The 25,624-nt window shown below is 39.2% G+C and overlaps 1 protein-coding gene across 1 annotated transcript; it reads right to left on the bottom strand.

Moving 5' to 3' along the window:
• LOC107870052 (uncharacterized zinc finger CCHC domain-containing protein At4g19190) lies at positions 1 to 24,889 on the bottom strand. Its single transcript, XM_016716448.2, has 7 exons — positions 24,566 to 24,889; positions 23,711 to 23,773; positions 23,291 to 23,451; positions 23,056 to 23,166; positions 7,098 to 7,299; positions 1,785 to 1,899; positions 1 to 1,680 (listed from the first exon to the last, which is right to left on the bottom strand). Exons 1-7 carry the CDS (start codon positions 24,779 to 24,781, stop codon positions 404 to 406), a joined length of 2,145 nt encoding a protein of 714 aa, XP_016571934.2. The 5' UTR covers positions 24,782 to 24,889; the 3' UTR covers positions 1 to 403.
• Between the last annotated feature and the right edge of the window lie 735 nt (positions 24,890 to 25,624).

Below are 25,624 nucleotides of genomic sequence, written 5' to 3'. Positions count from 1 at the left end.
GCCGATAAAGATCATAATGCATTTCTGAACGTTTTACAACTGAAAGAAACACTTGAAAATCTCAAATGGAGAATTTTTTGCAAAATGAAACAAAAATTTGATCACGTTAACATTTACTTCTGTAGGTAGAACCACACCCCCCTGCATTCATAATTTGCATTCACCACACCAATAGAGAAAAACAGAAAGGCTGGTAACCATAAAACTAAGCCAAAGGACCCCAAATTTGATAGCCATACAAGATTGACAAAGGTGCATGAAGCCAACTCCATGATTGGACTGATCACTTTCTTTTCACTGGTTTTAAGTGGCTAACCATTTCTTCCTTTACCTGTTTTGCGTCACAAGTGGACCCTAGGGCTCCTTCATAGGACACACCTAGATACTATAACTTCAAGGGTCATCAATAATCAGAACGATTGTGCCGCTGATGATTCTTCTTCCTGTATTCCTTATCTTCAGGCTCAGCTGAACCTGACCGTGAACGTCTGTGTCTGCTACTCCTTTTCTGATTCCTGTTGTTATCGTCTTCTGAGTCATGATATTGGTGGTAATTATTCTTCTTGCTGTGTTCCTTATCTTCAGGCTTGGGTGAACGTGACCATGAACGTCTGTGTCTGTTGCTCCTTTTCCGACGCGTGTCATTATCATCATCCTTTGGGTCGTGATAATGGTGGAGATGATTCTCCTTCCTGTGTTCCCCATTTAGAGGCTCGCGTGAGTTTGACCGTGAACGTGTCCGTCTGTTACTCCTTTTCTGATGCCTGTCATTATCATCATCCTTTGAGTCATAATAATGGTGGCGATGATTCCCCTTCCTGTGTTCCTTATTTTCAGGCTCGGGTGACTTTGACCGTGAAAGTCCATATCTCTTGCTCCTTTTCTGCTGCCTGTCATTATCGATATCCTTTAAATCATGATAATAGTGGCGATGATTCTCCTTCCTGTGTTCCTTATTTTCAGGCTCGGGTGACCTTGACTGTGAACGCTCGTGTCTGTTACTCCTTTTCTGATGCCTGTCATCACCATAGTCCTTTGAGTCATGATAATGGTGGCGGTGATTCTCTTTCCTCTGTTCCTTATTTTCAGGCTCGGGTGAACTTGACTGTGAATGTCTGAATCTGTAATCTCTTTTCTGATGCCTGTCATTATCATCATCCTTCTGGAGGTGATGATTCTTCTTCCTGTGATCCTTCTCTTCAGGCTCAGGTGAACTCGACCGTGAATGTCTATGTATGTTACTCCTTTTCTGACGCTTTTCATAGTCATTGTGTTGTGAGTCATGATAATGGTGGTGTTTATTCTTCCTGTGTTCCTTATCTTCAGGCTCGGGTGAACTTGACCGTGGACGTCTCTGTTTGTTACTCCTCTGATGCCTGTCATTATCATCATCCTCAGAACTTGACTCGGAATGCTTTCCCCAACTTGACCGTGGATGTCTCTGTCTGTTACTCCGTCTCTGATGCCTATCAGAATCCTCAGACTTCTTGTGTTTTTTCTTCTTCAGTGTTCTTTCTCTATCATCATCCGAAGATGAACTAATTTCTTTATCATCATGTAAATCAGTCCTACCTGGTGAAGACCGCTTTCTGGTATTTTTTTTACTGGACTTCTTTTTCTTCTTTGGTTTGCTTGATAAGCTAGCCAGCAAATCAGGTACAATATCTCCAGTAAGAAATCCTGCAACATCAAACAGAGCATTAGGATTCAATGTATGTAAACCGCTACTAAAGGATTTAAGCTCAAGTGCTCAACGACCATGAGCCACGGGAAGAAGAATTTACCTCCGTACTCATCAAATATGTCCTCGGCAACTATCTGTTGGTTAGGGTCGTCAAGTTCGAACCCACCACGTGGAGGACTGATTCCAGGCTTTTGTTTGAGCTCCCACTTCAAAGGCTGCAGAGAAGGACGAGCAACAAACAAATGGGACATTACGATCTTTTATTTGGTGAAGAAATTTACACTTTTTTGTGAAACAACACATAGGAAGAGGAATGTAACGATCAGCTTTTTGATAAAATATGTGAAATATGTGTTTTTGTGTTTATTTGACTGTTTTACCCCCTCCCCGTAGTTGCATTATGGTATTTCTGGGGTGTGGGAGTGATTGACATGGTTTTCGATGCATTTTGGTACCATTTATGCGATATTGTGGTTTTAGATGGCTTCGAGAGCCTTATTTTAGACTTAGGGGATATCTTTTGATACGTGCGACGGATGGTTGAACGGATTGCGCCAGTAGCTTTGGAATATCGATTTTAGGCTAGGTAGACCTTTGGTTCGGTTTCCGGTGCACCCAATCTCATTTCGACATATTGATCGGAAAGTTGAAAAATTGAGAATATGGGTGTGGGACCCACATTTGGTCGAAACGACCTCGGATGGACAATCCGACTTCGCCGGCAGATCCGGAATATCGATTTTAGGGTGGTAACATGTTTGGTGTGATTTTATGGCTTTTAAATCTCATTTCGACCCTCGGTTTGAAAAATTGCAATTTTGGGTTTCGAAGGTCAATTTTGTGAAAATGATGTTTTTTTTTTTCTAAATCTGATATCGTCATCGCGTCCGGAACGTCGAATTTAGTGTGGTTGCATAGTTCGTTTGCATATATCACTCCGAACGAATCCCGAGCACCCCGTCAAAGTCCATTTGGACTTTAAAAATCTGCAACAGTGCAGTTTTTCTGCTATAAATAGCAGTTTTTCTTTTCCTTTTTGGCCTATTTTGCTCATTTTTTATCTTGTCTTTTGAGAGTTAAACCCTAAAATAGTATTGGAGCTTGAAAGTGAAGTTTGTGGGAGCTTGGAAAGCAAAATTAACACCTATTTCTTGATTTTATTACGAATTTAAGCTAAAAATTCACCCTTTTCTTAGTAATTTCTTAATTAATTTCTCAAAACCCCAAAAATCTTAGGGCTTATTTTAAACCCTAATTTCACCTTTTTCACTTGAATAGTATTTTTATCTTATAATTATAGTTTTTCATCAATTTAACCTTCCAAACAACTTCGATTCTTGATTTTAACCCGGATTTCAAAGATTTTACCCGGTAAAGCTTTAAAATGATTTTTCTTCAATTTGAACCTCGTTTTATACTCGATTTGACTTGAATTTTCGGCTGTAGATTCCTAAAAATATGAGAAACATGTTTTTAAAGTAAAGTTCCGATTTTGCCCTTCTTATTCGAAAATCCGTTCCGAGGGTCTGTTTTAACCCTGAACCAAATGTAGTCAATATGAGTGAGTGTCGTTGATTTTGTTTTGACGCGTAGATTTCATACTTGATGTTTTTAGTGGAGTTCAAGATTGTTCGTGAAAAGTAAGATCGTGGGTTCGAAGGGTAGCGGATCGGTTTGGCTTTTAAGGTAGGTTATGACTTAACTCGTTCAGACTGGGCTGGGTAGTAAATGATAGTACAAAATGCATGTTAAGGGCGGGAACTAATCATGAAAAATGGCTATCTATGTGTTTTGTTCGTGCGGGGGCCTATATGTGATGTAATTGTCGAAATTGAGATATTATGTGATGTGTGTTATTGTCTGGGATCCTAGGTGATGTTGATAGCCTTGAATACATGTGAATAATTTATTCTGTTGTTGAAATATCTAATGTGGAACCATTAGTGTATTGTGATACGTTCATACTTGTTGGTATATGAGACATGTGGACATTCATGGATGAAACGAAAATAATTAGTGAATATTGGCCCACATGTCATTATGGTTGGTTGTGAAAGTGTATCATTGTGGTTGGTTATGGAAATATATCATATGGTTGATTGTGGAAATACACATGTGATTGGTTGTGAGCATTACATCATACTCATTTATGAAGTATTGGTACCACTGTGGCAATACCTGAGTAACACTGGCAACACCTTTTTAAAATCCTCCCCGAGGGATGTGCCGGGGAGGAGATATTGTAACACCTTATAAAACCCTTTCTGAGGGATGTGCAGGAAAGGAGATGTGAGATATGTATATTGTATACGGGTTGACGAACTCCTCATGGGTCCTGCGTTGGGAGGCTTGCCTCTGTAGGTGTATACGAGGATTGTGCTATGATCCCGGAGGTTGTGCGACGACCTCGTGCATCATCATCATCATATACATTGACTTACTTTATTGTGTTACATTGTCATATTGACTTGCCATTTATGTAATTGTCTTATCCTTTTTTACATGTATTTGATGATCTTGTATATGCATGTTCCTCCTTGTTCTACTTATATGTGATATGATGCATACTTGTGTTCTATCTGGTTGTGATGTGGCAATATATGTGATATATTAGAACTGCTAGTGCAAGCGGTGTGGGCTACCGTTGTGGGACATATTCTGATTGCAGGTGACGTGCCCTTAATATATATTTTGTATGCTTTATTTATTACTTTGTTTGGTCGGCCTATAGGTACTGAGTAGAAGTGGACTGTGCTCATGCCTACTGCACCCTTTCGGTGCAGGTCCTAGCTCGAGTGCGCCTCAGCTTGCTTAACTTGGGTGATTGTTGGAGCTTCCAAGGTAGCGGTTGGACATTCAAGTGTCCGGAGTTCACCTCTATCTTTTTATAGTAGTTATGTCTCTATTAGTATTCGAAGACATATTATTCCTTTGTGGTTATTTTTCGAATGTATTTGACTCCTAAATTGTATTAGTACAGAATACTTGGAGTGCAAGTTTAGTGACTCGAGGAAAGAGGAGGAGGTGTTAGTGAAGTTGGATTCTCGGACGGTTTGCAAGAGGGATAGTTTTAAGTATCTCGGATCTATGGTCCAGGGTAACGGAGAAATAGATGATGTCTCTCACCATATTGGGGCAAGTCGGATGAAATGGAGGCTCGATTCAGAAATTTTATGCCATAAGAAGGTACCCCTCAAGTTGAAAGGCAAATTCTATAGAGTTGCAGTCCGGCCTGCTATGTTGTATGGAGCGGGGTGTTGGCCGATTAAGAATTCTCATATCCAAAAGATGAAGGTGGCGGAAATGAGGATGTTGTGTTGAATGTGTGGATTCACTAGGGCTGACAGGGTTAGGAATGAAATTATTCGGAGGAAGGTGGGAGTGGTATCAGTGGAGGATAAAATGCGAGAAGTGAGGTTGAGATGGTTTGGTCATGTGATGAGGAGAGGCACGGATGCCCCAGTTCGTAGGTGTGAGAGGTTGGTCCTGGAAGGTTTCAAAAGGGGTAGGGGCAGGCCGAAGAAATATTGGAGAGAAGTGATTAAACGTGACATGGAGCAGTTACTGAGGACATGACCCTGGATAGGAAGATTTGGAGAAAAAGCATTAGGATAGAGGGCTAAGGGTGTGAATGAGCCGTAGTTAGTAATTAGGTGGACTTTGGTGTCCTCGGTTTGACAATGTGCAATTTGTTGTGAATGTCGTACCTATGTTATTTTATGGTGTCCTATGCTTTTGATGCTTCTGTATACTGCCTTTTATCTTGAGCCGGGGATCTATCGGAAACAGTCTCTCTACTTCTTTAGAGGTAGTGGTATGGACTGCGTACAATCTACCCTCCCCAGACCCCACTTATGTGGGAATATACTGGGTTTGTTGTTGTTGAAACTATTGACACCTGGTTTTGGGCATAATCGGTATTTTGGATAGTCCTTTCCGCATTGTTATGATTACTCGTATGGCTCGGCTTCGTTCTAGAAGCCTTAACCTTGGGATATTTCTGTCTTTTCCTCTTTTTGTATCAGTTTGGGTGATAGGCTTACTTGTCAAGGTACACCGCGACAAGTGCCATCATGACCCTCATTTTTGGGTCGTGACAAAAAAGTCCGTTCCCTTTTTCATTTGAGTATAAAAGGAGCACAAAGTATTAAGGATTAAAAATATTTTTTTTTCTCTTAGCGCCGCCTGTAAAAGTAAATTCACGAGAAAGTCAAATATTTCCCATTTCTTTCCTTACTTTCCACCCAAACAAGACAAACGAAATAAAATAACTTTACTCCGCTTCTTTTCCTTCAATATTCATTCCTAGTTTCCAATTATAAGTTAAGAGTCATATCAGCTTTTCTTCAAACATTTAATATAACCTTTTTTTTCTTTTCAATGCCGTCTGAGTTTGTGAATCATGTTTTCTGCATTTGTTTTGAGGTTATCTTCCCATACCAGCTCCAAATGACTTCTCTTAGAAAGTTCGTGGAATCACCACCTAAAGCCCAAAAATGTTGAAAAATGTATACTCCGTTCATTCCAATTTATATATTTCTTTTCTTTCTGGAACGCCTCGAAGTGCTTGACATGTTCCATTCCTATACAACGTTAACTTTGATGAGATATTCTTTCCATAAGCGACCATATTTTTCTATAAAAAATAATATTTTTGATTATTTTCCACTATACTAAAATAGAATGCAAGTCAAAGTTACTATTGTAACTCCTTGCACAATCAAATCACTCATAAAAAACAGGATGAACAGAATGCCATATCTTATAAAAAGAGAACATATACTATAGCTCCTTTGAAATTTCAAACTACGCAAAAATAGATTATTTGCATCCATGTGCAACACAAGTTCTGTCCCTCTCCTCAAGTGTTTTTGTGCTAAACAAACTTCATAAACCAAGATGAGAGCTCCAAGTTCAAGTCCTCCGGAAGAGAAGGCATCCATCAATCTATGTGTAATTTAAGTGAAACTGCACCATTAAAGACTAGACAACGTGCTATCTTGAAATGTTCGTTTATACAAAAGAAGGATTTACAGTCCTCTGATTCCACTTCCTTTTAGAGACAAGTTCAACAAGTTATTTTTCTTTGAAAAAAATGAAGCTTTCCAGCATAATGGATACATCATTCTTAATCTACCTCCATCAAGTTCATTTCTTTTACCACTCTATCCCCCAAACTTTTCTTTTTTCTGAGAGGTCAGCTAGTCAAGTCATAAAGGTTATGTTAGACATCAGTCTGTTACCCCTGTCGCAATTCTTGTGGCGTTGGACCCTAAGAATTTGATCAAATTTCAACAGATAGATAGATAGATAGATATAAATGAGACTTCAAGGGGGTGGGGAGAGGGATGGGGGCTGGGGGTACGAAAAAGAAAAAGAGTACATGCGCACGCACACACATAGACCACTTTACCTCAGAAGCATCTGTCTGAGCCAGGATAGCAGTTAAAGGATCATCTCTTTTTATTCGACTCTCTTCATTTGGCATTATAGCATCTTTCAATGGGCATTCCCGATCACCACTCTGATGGCCAAACGTTCCACACCTGACGCATTTGACATTACGTATCTCAATTCCAAAAGGCTTGGCCCTTCCGACAACACCTGTTTCCAGCCTAGAGGTGAAGTACAATCATTCGTATTAATATATCTCGGTGATGAGAAGACAAAAGCTGCCATAAGTTTAATTACACAATAATAGACAGAAAAGACTGAATATTAACACCACACAATGCAGTGCGAGCATTTATAAAATCTTTGATTACTTATCATAAAAGAATAGATAGAAAAAAATGAAAAAAGGCCCGATGAAAGATGAGGAATATCTGTAAACAGAAAGATCTTAAATCACAGTCACATTATTTGCAGTATGTTTTAACTCAAAGAAAAGAACTGATTATGCATTGGAAAGAAATTATTTGAGTAATTACCACCAAGGAAGCCAATCAAAGACCAGGAAAAGGTTAGGACAACAACTCGGCTCAATCCTAATTGAGTATGAATCCTCACAATTCACGTTGCTCCATTTAGTGTCTCAGCTTAGTATTCAGTAATAGGTTCTCTAACAGTAAAGATTCTTAATAATGTTTCTACTGGAACAACATCACTAACAAGACTAGAAGACTTCTAATAATGTTGGGATTTTAATGTAAGCACGCTAACGTGATTTTTTTATAGGTATAAGCATACTAAATGACTAATCCTAACATAGATATCACCTACATGGATCTTTTTCTTTTATTATGTCATACTTTTGCAAAGTCTGCAGGGAGTCCAAGAGATTGTAGGTCTTTCAAGATAACTTCCCTTTTATGAGATTTTCTAGTATTTACATCTAACTCGTTTCACATTCAATCACCGGGTTTCACACCAACTGATTAGTGCCGCTAGAGGGCGACGTAAGACATGACCAAACCATCTCAAATAACCTTCTCTTATTTTATCCTCTACATGTGTTGCTTGTAAATTACAGACGTGCTCATTTCTAATCTTATCCAATCTTGTATGACCGCACATCCATGTCAAGGTATCTAACATTGTTTGCATCTTTACCTCATCTTAAACTTTCCTTTAGTTTGATCAATGATCAGCTTGTAGTGTCTTACTTCTGCTTATCCTAAAACCACTTTTATCTAATGTGCTTCTCTATAATACCCTCACTATAATCGTCAATTAGCACTATAGTGAATGCAAATAACGCACACCATGGGGCATTCCCATATAATGCTGGTCTAGTTAACTCATTTGGGGTTGACGCAAATCCCAGGTGTAAACCCGTAGAGAAAACTTGTGCGCAAATAACACACACCATGGGACATCATCCCATATAATGCTGGGCTAGTTAACCCATTTGGGGTTGACACAAATCCCAGGTGTAAACCCGTATAGAAAACTACTTTGTATCTCCTACATTTTTCTGACACTAGCGACAATCCCTTTGAACATATCCTCCAAGACATTTATATTTTTTATATAAATTTCCTTCTACCCCAACACCCACCCCAAAGGACATCTTTTAGCATAGCATTATATGATTCCTAGGTTGAAGATCATATACAGGTCATTCTTCCTCTCCCTGTAAAAATCCATCGGATGATAGAGCCGAAGTTGTTGCAACTTGGAAACATTAAAATAAGATTTAGTATGAACAAAATAGAAAAACTTAACGATTTGCAGTATTTCATTTTAGGTTCTCCATATTATTACCTTTCCATCCCTTAGTGCCTATTGCATGACAAAAGAATTACACTATTCCTTTTGTGGAACCTAGAAAATGATTTCCTTTCCCACACAATGTTGTTCTTGGAAAGAAAATATCCATAGCTCAAATCACCCTCTTCCTTGAGGCAATTCAAAAGATAAGAAATAGGAAGAAGATCATTCCGCAACTCCTCGATCATCTCATGACAAGAAGCATAGCATCTACCACTTCATCTTTTCTTTCACAAACCCTTTAGGAATTTCAACGGAAAAAGTATCCATTACAAAGAGAATCCCAAATAAAGGTAATTCCACCTTTTCCGAGGAGTATAAGATCCATCCAGTGACTTACCCGCATCAAAAACAAAATAGATCCACCTACTAATATAGCAACTTAGACTCTCAGAGCCCTCTTGATAACAAGATCCTAGATCCTCGATAGCAGTATTGGTGATGCCTTTTTAAGTGATTGTTTAGTTTGTTACATTGAGAAGGATGTATTTGTAAATATAAGCAACAATGCAATCACTCACCGTTTTCAGAATATGATAACGCGTCGATGTCTATTATGAAAGGATAGTCTACTTTTTTTTTTTTTTTTGAAATTGGTAACTTTATATATCCACAGGTCTACTACAACTAAAAGTGTAGTTCCCCTCCAAAAACTGTTACAACTTACATCATTTTCGAGCTAGCTAATGCCTATAAACAATCTAGCACATCAAAAATTTCTTCTGCCTGAGCTAATACACCAAGTTTACACCAAAAATAAAAAACGCCTAAGACAATTCATCTTGATCTTCTGCAAGCTGTTTTACACATTCTCAAAACATCTGTTGTTTCTTTCTCTCCAAATTGTCCACCATATACATGCTGGAACAATCTTCCAGCTCTCCTCGTACTTTGAAGCATTACCGTCCCTGTTCCAACTACTTAGAACTCCCTTATAATGCTCCCTGGTCTCACCTACCTACCTACCTACCTACCTGATCCCTTTCAGGAAAATGAACATTCTCCAAAGCTGATCTGTCCATAGGCAATGCAAAAAGAGATGGTTTATTGTCTCAGCTTGCTCTCCACATAGAAAACACCTGGATGCCAATTGATAACCTCTTTTTCTAAGGTTTTCGTGAGTTAAAACTGTTTCTTTAGTTAGTAACCATAGAAAACAGTTTACTTTGTAAGGCACCTTAGTTTTCCAAATCACATTCCATAGCCAGCTGATCTCCTGTCCTACGTCCATATTAAGCTCCTAGTAGACTGATCTGACGGAGAACCGCCCTTGGCTGTCTCTCTCCCATATCAACAGATCTTTCTCATCAGTGAGATTAGTGAAGGAAGCCAATGAATTCTGAAATTCTCCCACTTTGTCAATTTCCCAGTCATATAAATGTCTTCTTTGTTCCAAATTCCACCCTTCTCCCGTCCACATGGTAGCCACAGTAGCAAGTTTTTGTTGGCTTAAATTAAACAGCTCAGGATGCAGTTGTTTCATTGTAGAGTGAGTCGTCATTCCACTTATCTTCCCAGAATGAGGTCTTTTCCCATTGCCCACCTTTACTCTTGTTCTGTGGTATAAGATAGGCCACAAATTCCTAATTGTCTTCCACACGGTACAATTATATGGTGTGTTTATCACCTTTGTCATCCACTTATCTCCCATACCATATTTCGCTATGATGACATCCCTACAAAGCATGCCCTCCTCATTAGTGAACTTCCAAAGCCACTTCATCATGAGACTTTGATTTTGCTTTCTCAAATTTCTAAATCCCAAAGCTCCTGCTTTCTTGTTCACAATCAGTTCCTCCCATTTAACTAAGTGAAACTTCTTCTTGTCTTCGCTTCCTTGCCACAAAAAATTCCTTCTGAGAGCATCAATGTTTTTAGCTACACTAGTTGGCATTGGGAATACTGACATCATATAGGACGGTATTGCATCCAACACACTCTTCACTAGTGTCAATCTACCTCCTAAAGACAAGTATTGACTCTTCCAATTTGTGAGCTTCTCTTCACATTTCTCCAGAACCCCATTCCAGATACTTTTGATTTACTCTTGGCACCTAAAGGCATGCCTAGGTAAGTTGTAGGGAGCTCACCTACTCTACCTCCTAATTTTGTAGCCAACAACTCTATCTCAGCAACTGTATTGATAGGATAAATGAAGCTCTTTTTCCAATTAAAATGAAGACCTGATACTGCCTCGAAAATGATAAATATGACCCTGAAAATCAAAACTTGATCTATTTCTGCAGCACAAAACACCAAGGTATCATCTGCATATTGGAGGTGAGTTATCTCCAAGTTGTTTAATTCACCAGCTTGAAATCCCATGATCCATCCTTTCCTTTTTGCGTTGTTGATCAGACTACTCATCTCTTCCATAGCTAATATGAACAAAAATGAGGATAATGGGTCCCCCTGCCTCAGGCCTCTCCGCGAAGGGAAAAAACCACATGGAGATCTGTTAATTAAGATTGAGAACCTCACAGTGCTAATGCAATGTTTGATCCAGCTTATCCATCTCCTTCCAAATCCTTTTTTTTCCAATAACCGAAGTAGAAAATTCCAATTTAAAAAGTCATAAGCTTTCTGAATATCTAGCTTGCAAACTATCCCTTGCTTGTTGCTTCTTTGTCTCGCCTCTACACATTCATTGGCTATCAACACAACATCCATGATCTATCTCCCCTTGATGAATGCTATTTGTTGCCTATCCACTAGGCCGTGCATCACTTTCTTAAGTCGCTCTGCTAAAAGCTTGGCTATGATTTTGTAGACTCCCCCAATAAGACTAATTGGTCTATAGTCTTTTAGTTCATCAGCACCAACCTTCTGTGGAATTAAAGCCACAAAAGCTGCATTTAGACTCTTTTCAATTCTTTTTCTCAGATGGATGCCTAGTAGTGTTAAAATCACCACAGAAGACCCATGGGCCTGTCATGAGACCCCTAGCAACCCCTATTTTTCTCCAAGCATCTTCTCCCTCTACTCTCCTATTAGGAGTATATACGCCAGTCAAGTGTCATTCATAGCTTTGATCTCTTCCGGTGAGCTTGCAAGAAATAGAGTACATGCCCACACTGCTTCCTACACCTTCCCAAACTCCCACATTATGATAATCCCCCCCCCCCTGTTCCCACTAGCTTCAAGTTGAACATAATCAACCCACCTATTACCCCAGATCTCTTTCGCCATCTCTGTGATATCCCCCTTCATCTTTGTCTCTTGGAGACATACTATATCTATCTTCCAAGATTTTAAAATGTTCCTAACTAATCCCCTCTTCCTCCAACAATTCAACCCCCGCACATTCCACGAAACAATTTTTAAATACATTTGTCTTTTATTGGCAAATATCCCCCCTACTTCTAGTTCCATAGCTCCAAAATTTGTCATCTATCTCTAGCCTTTTCAATTCATTAGAACCCTTCTTTTTCACTGTCAATCGATTTTCATTGATCTGAATTGTTACTTGATTGCCTCTGTTCTGCTGCTTCTTGTCATCTATTTTCCTGAAAATTTCCTTCGCCTTTTCCTCATGACTCTTGAAATCCACACCAAGTTTTGCGCTTAATTTGATGATATATTCGTGAATCCATTCAGAGGTGTTATCCTCCAGTTCACTTCCTTCTGCAGGCAGTTTCACTGTCAGTGGGACAGCTTCTTCTACAAATCGATTTAGAATTTCTCCTTGACTCTTCAATAGCATGGCTAATGTCTCTACTTCGTCTATTTTTTCTGAGATTTTCGCCACCTGATTATCAGGAACAGAGTGGGTAATTGATCTCTCCATGTTCGCCTGTGTGTTCTCTAGCTTGTCATTAAGTGACTTCAGTTGTGCGATATTTGCCAGAATTTCTAAGTCCATTGTCTTCTCTCTGAGCCTTTTTAATAGGTTCCTGAAATCTGATTTTTTTGTTTGAGATCTGGCCCAAATTCTCTTTAATTATGCCCGCTACAGCCCACATCTTCTCTTTTCCTCTCACATGATCTGCACGTGACACTTTATTTGAATTCTTTTCAATTTCTGTTGTACCCACATAGCTAGGTCCCACGCCAGCTGGATCTTTCTCATCTTTATCTGCATGCACATAGCTGGCCCCATGACAGCTGTATCTTTCACTAATAAAGATAATTTCTCTGTATCACCCCCTAACTTATAACGTCCACTTTCACTGTTCTCCTTCTCCATTCTGAAGGTGACCGGCGACTCCACCCATATCGGGATCGTATACACTACACCCTCACTGGACACCTCAATCTCTGGCGGAATTGATTTTCCGTCACCTTTAACCTTTAAGCGAGCCCAGTGCAAGTGGTTCTTTAGTGATGTCTCCTCCTCTGTTTCAATAAAGCCACCACATTGATCCCCGATCTGCTTGAAGATCTTCTGCGACCACATGCTTAATGGAAGCCCTAGGATTCTGATCCACACCCAATCTCTGGTGATTCCTACCGGCCAGCATCCCGTAGTTGGGTTCCACCATTCAAGAACCAGCTTCTTCTTCTTCCATAACCATGTTCCATTCAAAACATGTTCAGCTATTTTCTTTGAGGGGAGCTCAAATAAAAATATACCATCGTTATATTAGTACTAAATTAATGTCATTTGATCATTTCATTTTGAAGTTTATACTTTGCTCATTTTTTTGCAATTTTTAATTTTAAAAGAGTTGTCTGCCAAATTATGCAGTTGACAATTGACATGACTATATTAAAGATAATGGTGCATCCCCTATCTTCGAATCCTGGGTTCACCTCGGCCAATAATCACTTGTTCATGCACTATAGAGTGATTACACAATTATGGTATATTTTCCTAACTATGATTGGTTTGAGTTGGACTATGCCAATGACTTCACTGGATATGCTCTCTGGCTGGAATCGGGGGGTTGGCACTAGGCTCTAAAAATCAAAAGATAAGACGGAGTATAATTCCAGGATGCATATAGTGTATTATTTGGAGGGAAAGGAATCAGAGATGTTTTGTAGGCAAAAGCAACCCACAACTCATAAGATGAGATTGTACTTTGCTTTTTAATTTTGGGGTATAGATCCGACGAGAAAACAAAGGATGTCAGGTGTATTGTGCAAGCTTGATCTTGAGAAGGCCTACGATCATGTGAGCTGGAGTTTCCTAGATTACATCATGTTTATGGCATAGATGGGATTTGGGGAAAATGGAGAAAATGGATCAAATTTTGCATTCTTACCTGAGATATTTAGTTTTGGTGAATGACAATCCAAGCAGTTTCTTTGGGAGTACTAGGGGTTTGAGACAAAGGGATCCTTTATCTTCGAGCTTGTTCATCCTAATTATGGAAGCTCTGAGCAGGATGATGGACAAAGCTGTCTTGGGAGGTTTTTTTAAAGGGTTTTAATGCAATGATTAGGGGTGTTGGGACAGTGTCGGTTTCCCACTTATTGTTTGCAGATCATACTTTGGTTTGTTGTGATGCAGATATGAACCAACTGGATCATTTCAGCCAAGTGCTTACATGGTTTTAGGTGGTGTCAGGCCTTAAAATTAAGTGTGAGATTTTTCAGGTGGGGGACGTGGTTGACGTCAGGATGCTTGCTCAGGTATTGAACTGTAGGGTAGGGGCGCTGCCAACTACCTATCTTGGACTACCACTGGGGGCTCAAACAAGGAAGTTTTGGTGTGGAATCCCATTCTTTAGAGGGTTGAGAAGCGGGGCGGCAAAAAAGATACTTGTTCAAAAGGAGAAAAAGAGGTGCTTATTAAGAGCGCTTTATCGAGTATACCCACTTCATGTCTCTGTTTCAGGCTCCAACTTCGGTGACAAGAAAATTAGAGAGGTCACAGAGACTTTCTTTAGGATGGAGCGGATAGGGAAAAAAAATTTCACAGAGTCTTCCCCCTAAAACGTGGGGAGGTCTTAGAATTATAGATTTGGTTGTTTTTAACAAAGCTTTGTTAGGCAAATGGTTTTGGCGTGATGGAGACTCAAGCCTTTTGGAGAGAGGTGATAGTTGATAAATATGGGGCAATGGAAGGGGAATGGAGAACTAAAGATGTCACTATGCCGTTTCGGTGTGGTTTGTGGAGAAATATAATGAAAGGATGGGATGATTTCAATAGAAATATCTCAATTCAAGGTTGGAAATGAGAGGAGAAATAATTTTTGGGGACATAGGTGGTGTGGGAATAGTCTATAGAAAGATTATTTTCAAATTTTGTATAGAATGCCATGCTAAGGAGCCATGTCGGTCGAACAAATTAGAGAGATACATGATGGAGAGACTTTGGGACTTGAGATTTAGAAGGCATTTCCACGACTGGGAGGTGACCGAGCTCCAAAGATTGATGTTCACCCTCTACAGGCAAGTCAATTCAGTGAATGAGCCTGATGTTTTATGGTGGGGTTTGGGGAACAATGGAGTTTTCCCTGAGAAACACCTATCGAGGAAGAGGTCGCGTTTCCATGCGATGCAATTTGAACAACATCAGTGTCGAGGAAGGTGTGTTTTTCTTGTGGCTAACGTCTAAAGGGGTGATTTTGACGGTGAAAAACCTTAGGAAGCATAAGGTTGTTTGTGTCAACTGGTGTTTCATGTGCAAAAAGACGGGAAGAAGTAGATCATCTTCTCATTCATTGTGTCATTACCATAGATTGTGGTGTCATATGCTTCGGTGGTTCGGAATTTCTTGGTTAATGCCAAAAACTATTAAGGATTTAACGTTTTGTTGGAGAAGAGGGACTAAGAGAAGATGTAACGCTTGGAATTTGGTCCCTCTTGCGTCGATATAGATTGTTTGGATAAAGAGAAATACGAGAGCTTTTGAGGGGGTAGACTCTAGTTTTTCTCGAGTGAGGAATAGCCTCTGGTCTCTCATTTTCTTTTGCCTTTTTGTGCATCCATAATAGTCCTAGTTGTATAGAAAAATGGGTGGACTTTGTAGAGAATCAGATTTTGTAGATTTTATAGGTGGACCTTGTAAAGAATCAAATTTTGTAAATTCTTTACTTTTTGTTTTTTTCTTTGTATATGACCATCCCAGCCTTGTTCATGAATGAAATACAATTACCTTATCAAAAAAATGTTTGGTATAAACAATAGTACATGGAAGACCTCGAGGCTCTACTTCAAGTCCTAGAGACTATAGTTTCCGATACATATTTTTTCTTTTACTAGCATAGTTGTTTTTACTTCTTATTACTTGAGCAAGGATGACGAGGACTCGAGAAGAAACGAACGAATAACGAGGAGTATAAGTTAGTGAGGAGAAAGGCTAAGTTGGTGATTACGACAGCTAAGACAACAACTTTTGATATGCGGCTTTAGAGGAGAAAGGCGAAGACAAGAAGTTGTATAGGCTTGCCAAGCTAGGGAGCGTCGGGCTCGTGACCTTAACCACGTGAAGTACATCAAGGCGGATGGAAAAGTCTTGGTAAAGGATGCCCACATTAGGAGGCATTGGCATTCATATTTCCATAAACTTTTGAACGATGAAGAGGACAAAGTTTTCTTGCTGAGGGACTTGAAGCACTCAGAGAGGTGTCGCGATTACAATTATTGTAGGCGTATCATAATTGAGGAGGTCAAGGGTGTTATTTGTGGGATGCAGAGGGGTCCAGCGACTGGGCCAAATGAGCTTCATGGATTTTTGAAAGAGCATTGGCGGGGCAAGTATGTAGTAGTTGACGACGTTGTTTAACATCATTTTTAGGGCGGCAAAAAGCTTGGAGATGGAGTAAGATGATTCCATTATATAAGAACAAAGGGGATATTCAGAGTTGCAATAACTATATGGTTATCAAGTTGTTGAGTCATACTATTGCAATGGAGTTAAGGCTGAGGAGGATCGTGACTATTTTTGAGAATCACTTCGGATGCCAGGTCGCTCGACTACTGAGGCCATTCCCCTCATGAGGAGGTTAGTGAAGCAGTTTAAGGAGAGGGGAAAGGACTTGCACATGGTGTTCATCGATCTCAAGAAGACGTACGATAAAACCCAAGCAGATTCTGGGGAGGTAATTGGAAGCTAGAGGTGTGCCCGTGGCATACATTAGGTCGATTTAAGACGTACGATGGAGCAAATACTCGTGTTAGGAAGGTAGGAGGAGATTAGGAGCACTTTCCTATTTTGATAGGGTTGCACCAGGGATCGTCTCTTAGCCCGTTTTTGTTTGCCTTGGTGATGGATGTTTTAGCGCGGGGTATTCAAGGGGAGGTGCCTTAGTATATGTTATTTGTTGACGGTGTTGTACTAACTGACGAGACCCGGAGAGGAGTTAATGATAAGTTGGAGGTTTAGTGACAAACCCTAGAGTCTAAAGGGTTTAGGTTGAGCAGGACTAAGACGAAGTACTTGGAATGTAAGTTCAGTGACTCGATGCATGCGACTGACGTGGTAGGGGAGTTGTATTCTCAAGTCATTCGAAAGAGGGATAGTTTTAAGTATATTAGGTTTATGATTCAGGGGAATGGAGAGATTAACGAGGACGTTACACACTGTATTAGTGCAAGATGGTTGAAGTGGAGGCTCGCGTCGGGAGTCTTGAGCGATAAGAAGATGCGTCCTAAGCTTAACGGTAAGCTCTACAGAGTGGCAGTCCGACTGGCTATGTTGTATGGAGTGGAGTGTTGGCTAGTTAAGAACTCCAACATCCAAAAGTTGAAGGTGACACCGCAGTGTTGTGAAAAGCGCCGAAGTGCTCACTTAAAGTGTGAAGCGAAGCGAGGCGACAGTGGGTCGTTTTTTACACTTGAAGCGTTGGGGCGAGAAAAAAGCTCTCGTTTCATGTCCAGAAGCGAGAAGCGCTGAAGCAAAAAAAGCGCAGAATAGCTCGCTTATGTGGATATTTAAGGTTTTTTTTAGGGTTTTACTGCCTTATTTAATTTATTTTAGTTAAATGACTATACGACTGTATTGATGCTGCTGCCACCTGGAACAACTGTTGAAGGTGTGTGACTTCTTCTCTATTTCTCCTCTTCTTCTTCTCTATTTCTCTTCTTTTTCTTCTCCAATTAGGGTTTTCTAGTTTTTTTTCTTCTTCTCTATTACTCTTTTTCATCTCTATTTTTTTTCTCTTCTTCTCGGTTTTCCAGTTCTGATTTACTTTTTTTTTTGTTGTACGTAATCTAACCTCCCAACTTTTTTTTGTTGCATGTAACTAACTTCCAGCTTTGTTTTTCTTCTTTTTACTTTTTTTTGGGCTATATGAAATTTGAATTTTGTTTATCAGTATATATTTTTATTATTTTGGTTTTCCTTGTACTATATTTCTTTACTCAATGGCGCAAAAAAGAGATCCAATTTGGGCGTATGGAATTGCAATAGGCAATATTAACACACGAATAAAATGTATTTTTTGTGACAATATATATAACGGTGGAATATTTCGTCACAAAAAACATCTTATTGGTGGTTACAAAGATGTCATTGTATGTCCAAAAGTCCCGAATGTTGTTAAGGAAGAAATGAAGGAGTACATGAAGAATGAGGCATAATGCAGCAATGGTTGATCTTGTTGATGATGATCAAACTGAGGATGATGAAATTGAAGTGAATATGCCAATGGGCCTCCTTCAAAATACGAAAGGAAGTCTTCAACTAGCGGGAGTGGATCATCCGCCGCTAGCAATGTTAAAGGTTCTATAGATATCTATTTCCCACAACTACCCAATGAAAAAAGAAAACTTGGAGCCGTTGATTTAGCATCTTCTAGGAAGATTTTAAGGGACCGCGTCGTATCCGCTTTTGCAAGATGGATGTATGACGCGGGCCTCCCTTTTAATTGTGTTAATTACTCTGAGAGTTTTGGTAAATTTATTGAAGCAGTAGGCCAATATGGTCTAGGAATGAAGCCCCCAACGTATCATGAAGTTAGAGTTCCTTGTCTAAAAAATAAGGTGGAGAAAACAAATAAGATTGTTGAGGCTCATAAGGTTCAATGGAAAAAACTATGGATGTTCCATTATGATGGATAAATGGACTGCCAAAAATGGAAAACTGGTAATCAATGTTTTGGTGAATTCTTCGATGGGGAGTGTATTCCTTGAATCTCATGATGCTAGTGACTCTTCTACTGATGCTACTAAAATGTTCAAATTGTTTGAGAATACAATCTTGAAAATTGGGAAGGAAAATGTGGTGCAAGTTGTGACTGATAATGCAAGTGAGAATAAGAAAGCGGGTGAATTGTTAAAGGGAGTGTACCCGCATATTTTCTAGACTCCTTGTGCTGCTCACTGTATCAACTTAATGTTTGGTGACATTTTCAAGGAAGCCCCATATTATTCTACAGGTGGATAAGTGGTTCAGTTTTCCTTTTTAATTTTCATGTCAGTTATCTATACTTAGTTTACTAACTACTAAATTTATTTTTTGAACAGTTTTTGCTAAGCCTGTTAAGATTCATTCTTATATCAGTCAAAGGGCATTATTGTTGAACATGATGAGGAGATACACAAACCAAAGAAATCTGGTAAAACCTACGAAGACAAGGTTTGCAACAACTTTTTTGACTTTGTATAGTTCTTATATACAAAAGAAAAATTTGCGAACCTTGTTCATTTCAACTGAATGGAATGCGAGTATCTATGCAAAGGAAGCTCTAGGCAAAGAAGTTGCTAGACACATAATTAGTCCATCTTTTTGGAATGACATTGTAAAAACACTTAAAGTTGGTGGTCCTCTGGTTACTGTACTTCGTTTGGTGGATGGAGGGAAAAAACCACCAATGGGCTACATTTATGAAGCCATGGATAGAGCGAAAGAAAGTATTGAAAAGGCATTTGATTATGATAAAAGGAAATATGAGAAGGTTTTTGAAATTATTGATGCAAGGTGGACGGATCAACTTCATCAACCTTTGTATGCAGCGACACATATTTTGAACCTCGGGCTCTATTATAAAAATAGTGAGATGAAGGCTTTGCATGAAGAAGTGTGGCTGGGATATCATGTATGTCTTGAAAGGATGGTCCCAAATAAAGCTTTCATAGACAAAATAAGGGAGGAGCTTGGTAGATGCATGAAAGTTGATGGGCTACTTGGATTGGAATCAGCCATTAGAGCTAGAACCTTAAGGTCATCAGGTGAGCACTTCAACTTATAATTGTGTTTAAAGTTTAACTATTAAGTTATTAACTATTAAAATAATTATTCTACAGTTGAATGGTGGATGCAATATGGCCATAATGTCCCAAACTTGCAACAGTTTGCTATTAGAGTTCAAAGTTTATCTTGTAGCCCATCCGATTGCGAGAGAAATTAGAGCGTGTATGAACATGTGAGAAACTACATCACATTACTACTAAAAATTAAGTAGTATCTTAATTGTCCTAAGTACTCCTATTAATTACTTTCTACAACTTATGCAGATTCACACTAAAAAGAGGAATAGGCTTGAGTTGAAACGCCTCAATGATCTAGTATTCATCAAATATAATAGAACATTGGTGCGTCGTTACAATGCTCGTGATACCATTGATCCAATTATGTTGGATAATGTTGATGATGCAAATGAATGGTTAACGGGAGCCCCTTCAAATCATGAAGGAGAAGATCTCACTTATGGCCATGTTGCTCCAGCAAGTGGTGTTGAGGAAAGTGTTTATGGTCTTAGGAGGAGTACTTTAAGGGGCAAGGAAAAAGCAGGTTCAACTAGAACCCTTGTTGATGAGGCTGCTGATGATGAAGAAGATATTGTTCAAGATACTAGTGTGATGACACTTCAGGAGTTTTGAGATCTTGTTGAGGAATAGGATATAGAATAGAAGTTCTAAACTTTTCTCTAATTGTTGGTTTCTCTATTTGTGTTGGTTGATTAAGATGCAAGATTGATTTTTAGTATTTTAGTAGTTTGCTTGAATGCTTGTTATGACTATCTATTCTTTTTTTAATTTGAGTATTGAATGATTGTGTTATTTATTGAGCTCTTGGTTATTTATTTATGCATTGTTTAATATTTTTAAATTTTGTACTAAATAGCTCTTTAATTGAAAAAAGTGTGTGCTTCACTTCACGCTTCTGAGAAGCGAGCCCTCGTCGCTCTTTTTATGCCTCTCACTTTTCAAAACACTGGGTGACGGAGATGAGGATGTTGAGATGGATGTGTGGACTTACCAGGAGAGATAGGGTTACAAATGAGGCTATTCGAGATAAGGTGGGAGTGGCTTCGGTGGAAAACAAGATGCGGGAAGTGAAGTTGCGATGGTTCGGGCATTTGATGAGGAGGTGCACGAATGCTCCAGTACGAAGGTGTGAGAGGCTGGCTATGGATGGTTTTAGGTACAGTAGAGGTAGGTCGAAGAAGTATTGGAGGGAGGTGATTAAGCATGACATGGAGCAGTTACAGTTTACGGAGGACATGACCCTTGAAGGAAGGCGTGGAGAATGCGAATTAAGATACAAAGTTAGTGGGTAGAAGCGCGTCTGTAATAGTGGAGAGGAGTGCTTTATTTGTATCTGTGCCTGTAGTTTCTTGTTCGTCGTGTTCAGGTGATGTTTGTGATCTCAAAGAGATAATTTATAGTATTACCCTGTCGGCGTCTTGTTTCTTTTATTATTTAGCGGTGTGTTATCCCATTTTGTTATTTCTTTTTATGTTTTTGTTTGTTATACTGTTATTTGTCCTGAACCGGGGGTCTACTGGAAACAGCCTCTCTACTTCATCTGAGGTAGTGGTATGAACTGCATACACTTTACCCTCCCAGACCCCAATTTGTGGAAATGCAGTGGGTATGTTGTTATTGTTGTATTACTTGTAAATGTGGCCTCATAGTCTTTTTTTTATTTTAATACACGCCTGTTACCATCTTAAAAATACTGCAAGCTAATTGAGATTTAAGGGAGAAATATTCCCTTCTCCAACTCACAAGACAACCATTTTTCCAACTTTTGATGTCATACAGCTCCTTGAAAGAGAGAAAGAAAAGGAAAACAAGTATGATGTATAATATAGCTCATCAAACTGCCACAGCAACAACAACAACAACAAACCCAGTGTATTCCCACAAAGTGGGGTCTGGGAAGGGTAGAATATACGCAATCCATACCGCTACCTCTAAAGAAGTAGAGAGGTTATTTCCGATAGACCCCCGGCTCAAGATAGAGAATAGTAAGCAAGAGCGTAATGCACCATTAAGCAGGGTGGGTGGCATAACATAAAAGGAATAAGACATACTAAAAATAAAATAGAAATCAAAGCAATACGAAATAAGATAAATAAGCGCAATATGAAATAAAAGATAAGAAATATGGCATCCGAAAAGTACAACCCCCACCTATGAACACAGTCCTGGGATTACTAACCCCGCTATACATGAGCTCTTCTACTACTAGCTACAACCCAAGCACGCGACCTAGCCTTTTACCCTTATCTGCGACCTCCACACCTTCCTATCTAGGGTTATGTCCTCAGTAAGCTGTAGCTGCTCCATATCATGTCTAATCACTTCCCTCCAATACTTTTTCGACCTACCTCTCCTCCTCCGAAAGCCATCCAATGCTAGCCTCTCACACCTACGAACTGGAGCATCCGTGCCTCTCCTCATCACATGCCCAAAACCATCTCTGTCTTCCTTCCCGCATCTTGTCCTCCACCGAAGCCACTCCCACTTTCTCCCGGACTATCTTATTCCGAACTCTATCCCCTCTAGTAAGTCCACACATCCAACGCAACATTCTCATTTCCGCCACCTTCAATTTTTGAATGTGGGAGTTCTTGACTGGCCAATACTCTGCTCCATATAACATAGCTGAACAGACTGCGACTTTATAGAATTTGCCTTTAAGCTTAAGTGGCACCTTCTTATCACACAACACACCCGAGGCGAGCCTCCACTTCATCCAACCTTCTCCAATACGGTTAGACATATCCTCATCAATCTCGCCATTCCCTTGAATCATAGACCCAAGATACTTAAAACTATGCCTCTTACAAACATCCTGGGAATCCAGCCTCACCACCACATCGTCCTCCTGCCTCAAGTCGCTAAAGCAACAAGCGATTCGAAAAAGCTTTAGCAAAACAAAACAGGTAAACTATTAAAGCTTCCCAAATCTTTTCCTCAAAAAAAGCTTCTCAAATCTCAACTCACAATCAAATAGCTTAAAACTGAAAAGTTGATGTCACGAATAACTTCATAATGTGGTTATCAACCCCGACGGAAAAGTGGAAAACAAAACATACCTTGGAGCATTTTTAAGCACTTCAAATTCTTCTTCTGTTGGCAAAGGACGACCATAAATATCCTTTGCCCTTGGTTTTTTTTTCTCCTGACCAGGTGGCACTTCAGGTCTCCTATGAAAGAATTAAAGTGATCAAAGTGAGTCCAAATTTTATAATCATGATTCATGGCGCTTCAGTCATCTAACAAAATTGAGATTTAGAGTCATCCAAAACTACAGAAGCTTAGTTGCATTACCCAGAAGTGGAGGCCCCTGCTGCAGATGTGGCTTGAGAAGTGTTGTCATGCCCCTGCCCCTGATTTTTTGCTTCGTCAGCAATCTCCGCAGCTTTGGCACTTTCTGGATTGTAACCAGGCGGTCGCACATACATAAAGCTCACAGCTTTCATCATCTCCATCTAACAACATTGTTGTACAAACAACTCAAAATACACACAAAAATAAAAGCATCCCGGAACACCACAAATTCAATTCGCATAACCATGTTTCTATGTTATGAATACTAATTGCTTCATATCAATTACAAGCCTGAAGAGAATACACCCATGATTCTTTCACATCTTAAGGCACCAAAAATCTTATGTCTGTTTGTGTTCAATTATAAGGCTGATTCTAAATCTTTAAACAAGTAAATAAATAACAGGTGTCACTGGTTACCTTTTCTTTCTCTTTCTTGGAGACGAGAGCAGTCTGACGGAAAAACTCCTGTTCTTGAGCATACTGAAAAACACACACATCCACGAAGAAAAAAAAAAATATAAAACATTCGGCTAACTTTAGAAACTTGTAAAATCTATCAAGCTGACACAAACCTAAATCACAAAACAACAAGCTAAATTGAAATTTGTTATACAAGAAAACTAACGAAAAACCAAATCGATAAGAGAAGTTGCTCGTACAGTAATCACTCTCCCCCTCCAATTCTGAGGTTGCGGGTTCCAGTCACCAAGGGAAAAAAAAGAGTGGAAACTCCTACGAAGGGATTAAAAAACCCCAAATGGACAGGAGAGGTTGCTCGGATGGTCATCACCCGCCACCGCCAATTCTGAGGTTGTGGATTCGAGTTACCAAAGGAACAACAAGTTTGTTGAGTTCGATTCACCAAGGGATAAAAAAGAGTGGAACTTCTTAGGGAGGGACAATTTTTATTTTATTTTTTTAGAAATCAAGAAAATCGCCAATGATGAGAAATAAAATCATGAAAAAAAGAAATTGGCTATATGGGTCGGTTGAAAAATCAATCAAACCGAAACAACTCCAAATCACAGAGACAACAGAGCCAGCGAAGTAAATTGAAATTAGTTTTACAATCAAACTAACCAAAACCCCAAATCGAGAAAATCTCCAACGAAGAAAAGAAAATCATGAAAACGGAAAATGGATCTATGGGTCGGTGAAACAAACCCAAGTCAGAGAAATAACAGAACCAGCTTACTAGATTGAAATTTGTTTTACAAGCAAACTAAATCACCAACTAAGAGAACAAAAATGGGTTGAAAATATAGTAAAAACCTCGCGGGCAATTTCCTCAGCTCGTAATTCTCTCTGAGCATGAGTCTGTTCAGCAATCCATTTGCGACGTTGATTTGGGTAAGAGAGAGGATGCCAAGGTTTCTGATTAAGGAAAGAGTGAGACCATGCAGTACCAGCTTTAGTTTTGTAATCAACTTCTCCTCCTTTGTCGGAAAATCTCTTGCTTAGCCGGATTCCACTTCCTTCTTCCTCCATGTTGGGAACGGGAGCTTGTGTTGAGTCCTCGTAGATTGGTAAAAGTGCTATGGAACCCTCAAATTTTTTAGAGTTGGGAGATTTTTCAAGAAAATGACAAAAAATGGTTTGTTAAAGGGAAAAGTATGTGTAATTATTATTTTTATTATACAATAGAGTTGGGAGATTTTTCAAGAAAATGACAAAAATGGTTTGTTAAAGGGAAAAGTATGTGTTATTATTTTTTTTACTACTATATTGAAATGTGAAGCAAAAGAACTATCAAGGGTAAAATAGTAATTTTACACTAACAAATATCATTCTAGAACTATCCATGTTTCTCATACTCAGTCCACACAAACAATCTACCTCTTCAATCATCACTCTCACTCATCTTTCACTCTTCAATATTCATGATGGCTTCTCATCTGGGTTAACATTGTAGCTGATAGACTCTGTGTTGGATTGGTATCACTTAGCTTGCATCGTTTCAGTTTCTAGTTAGATTATAATTACTTTACCTTGACCTTACTTGAGTTAATTATCGGTGATTTCTGACATTTGTGAGAACTAAGGCAAGAAGATGCTTAAGGGTAAGACTGTCAGAATTAAAATTGTATATAAATCGAGGAAGTTTGTTTGTATGATCAATTTTAGAAACGAGCAACTGCTTGTCATAACGCTCTTTGCTGAGATTCTTGCTACTAGCCTAATGCAAGACAGTTGCTGCAGTCCTGCAAGTTTCTTAGGCATTGAAACAATTGACCTTTCTCAAGACTCTAATTGTGAAATTTAGTCACTTAATGATGGTGGCTTTTTTCATCAACAATGACGGTGACTAGAACTACTATGATAAGCTATGTT

This window comes from Capsicum annuum, chromosome 1, assembly GCF_002878395.1.
Source record: "Capsicum annuum cultivar UCD-10X-F1 chromosome 1, UCD10Xv1.1, whole genome shotgun sequence".
NCBI classification, from domain to species: Eukaryota; Viridiplantae; Streptophyta; class Magnoliopsida; order Solanales; family Solanaceae; genus Capsicum; species Capsicum annuum.
This window is presented reverse-complemented; position numbering and strand designations above follow the sequence as displayed.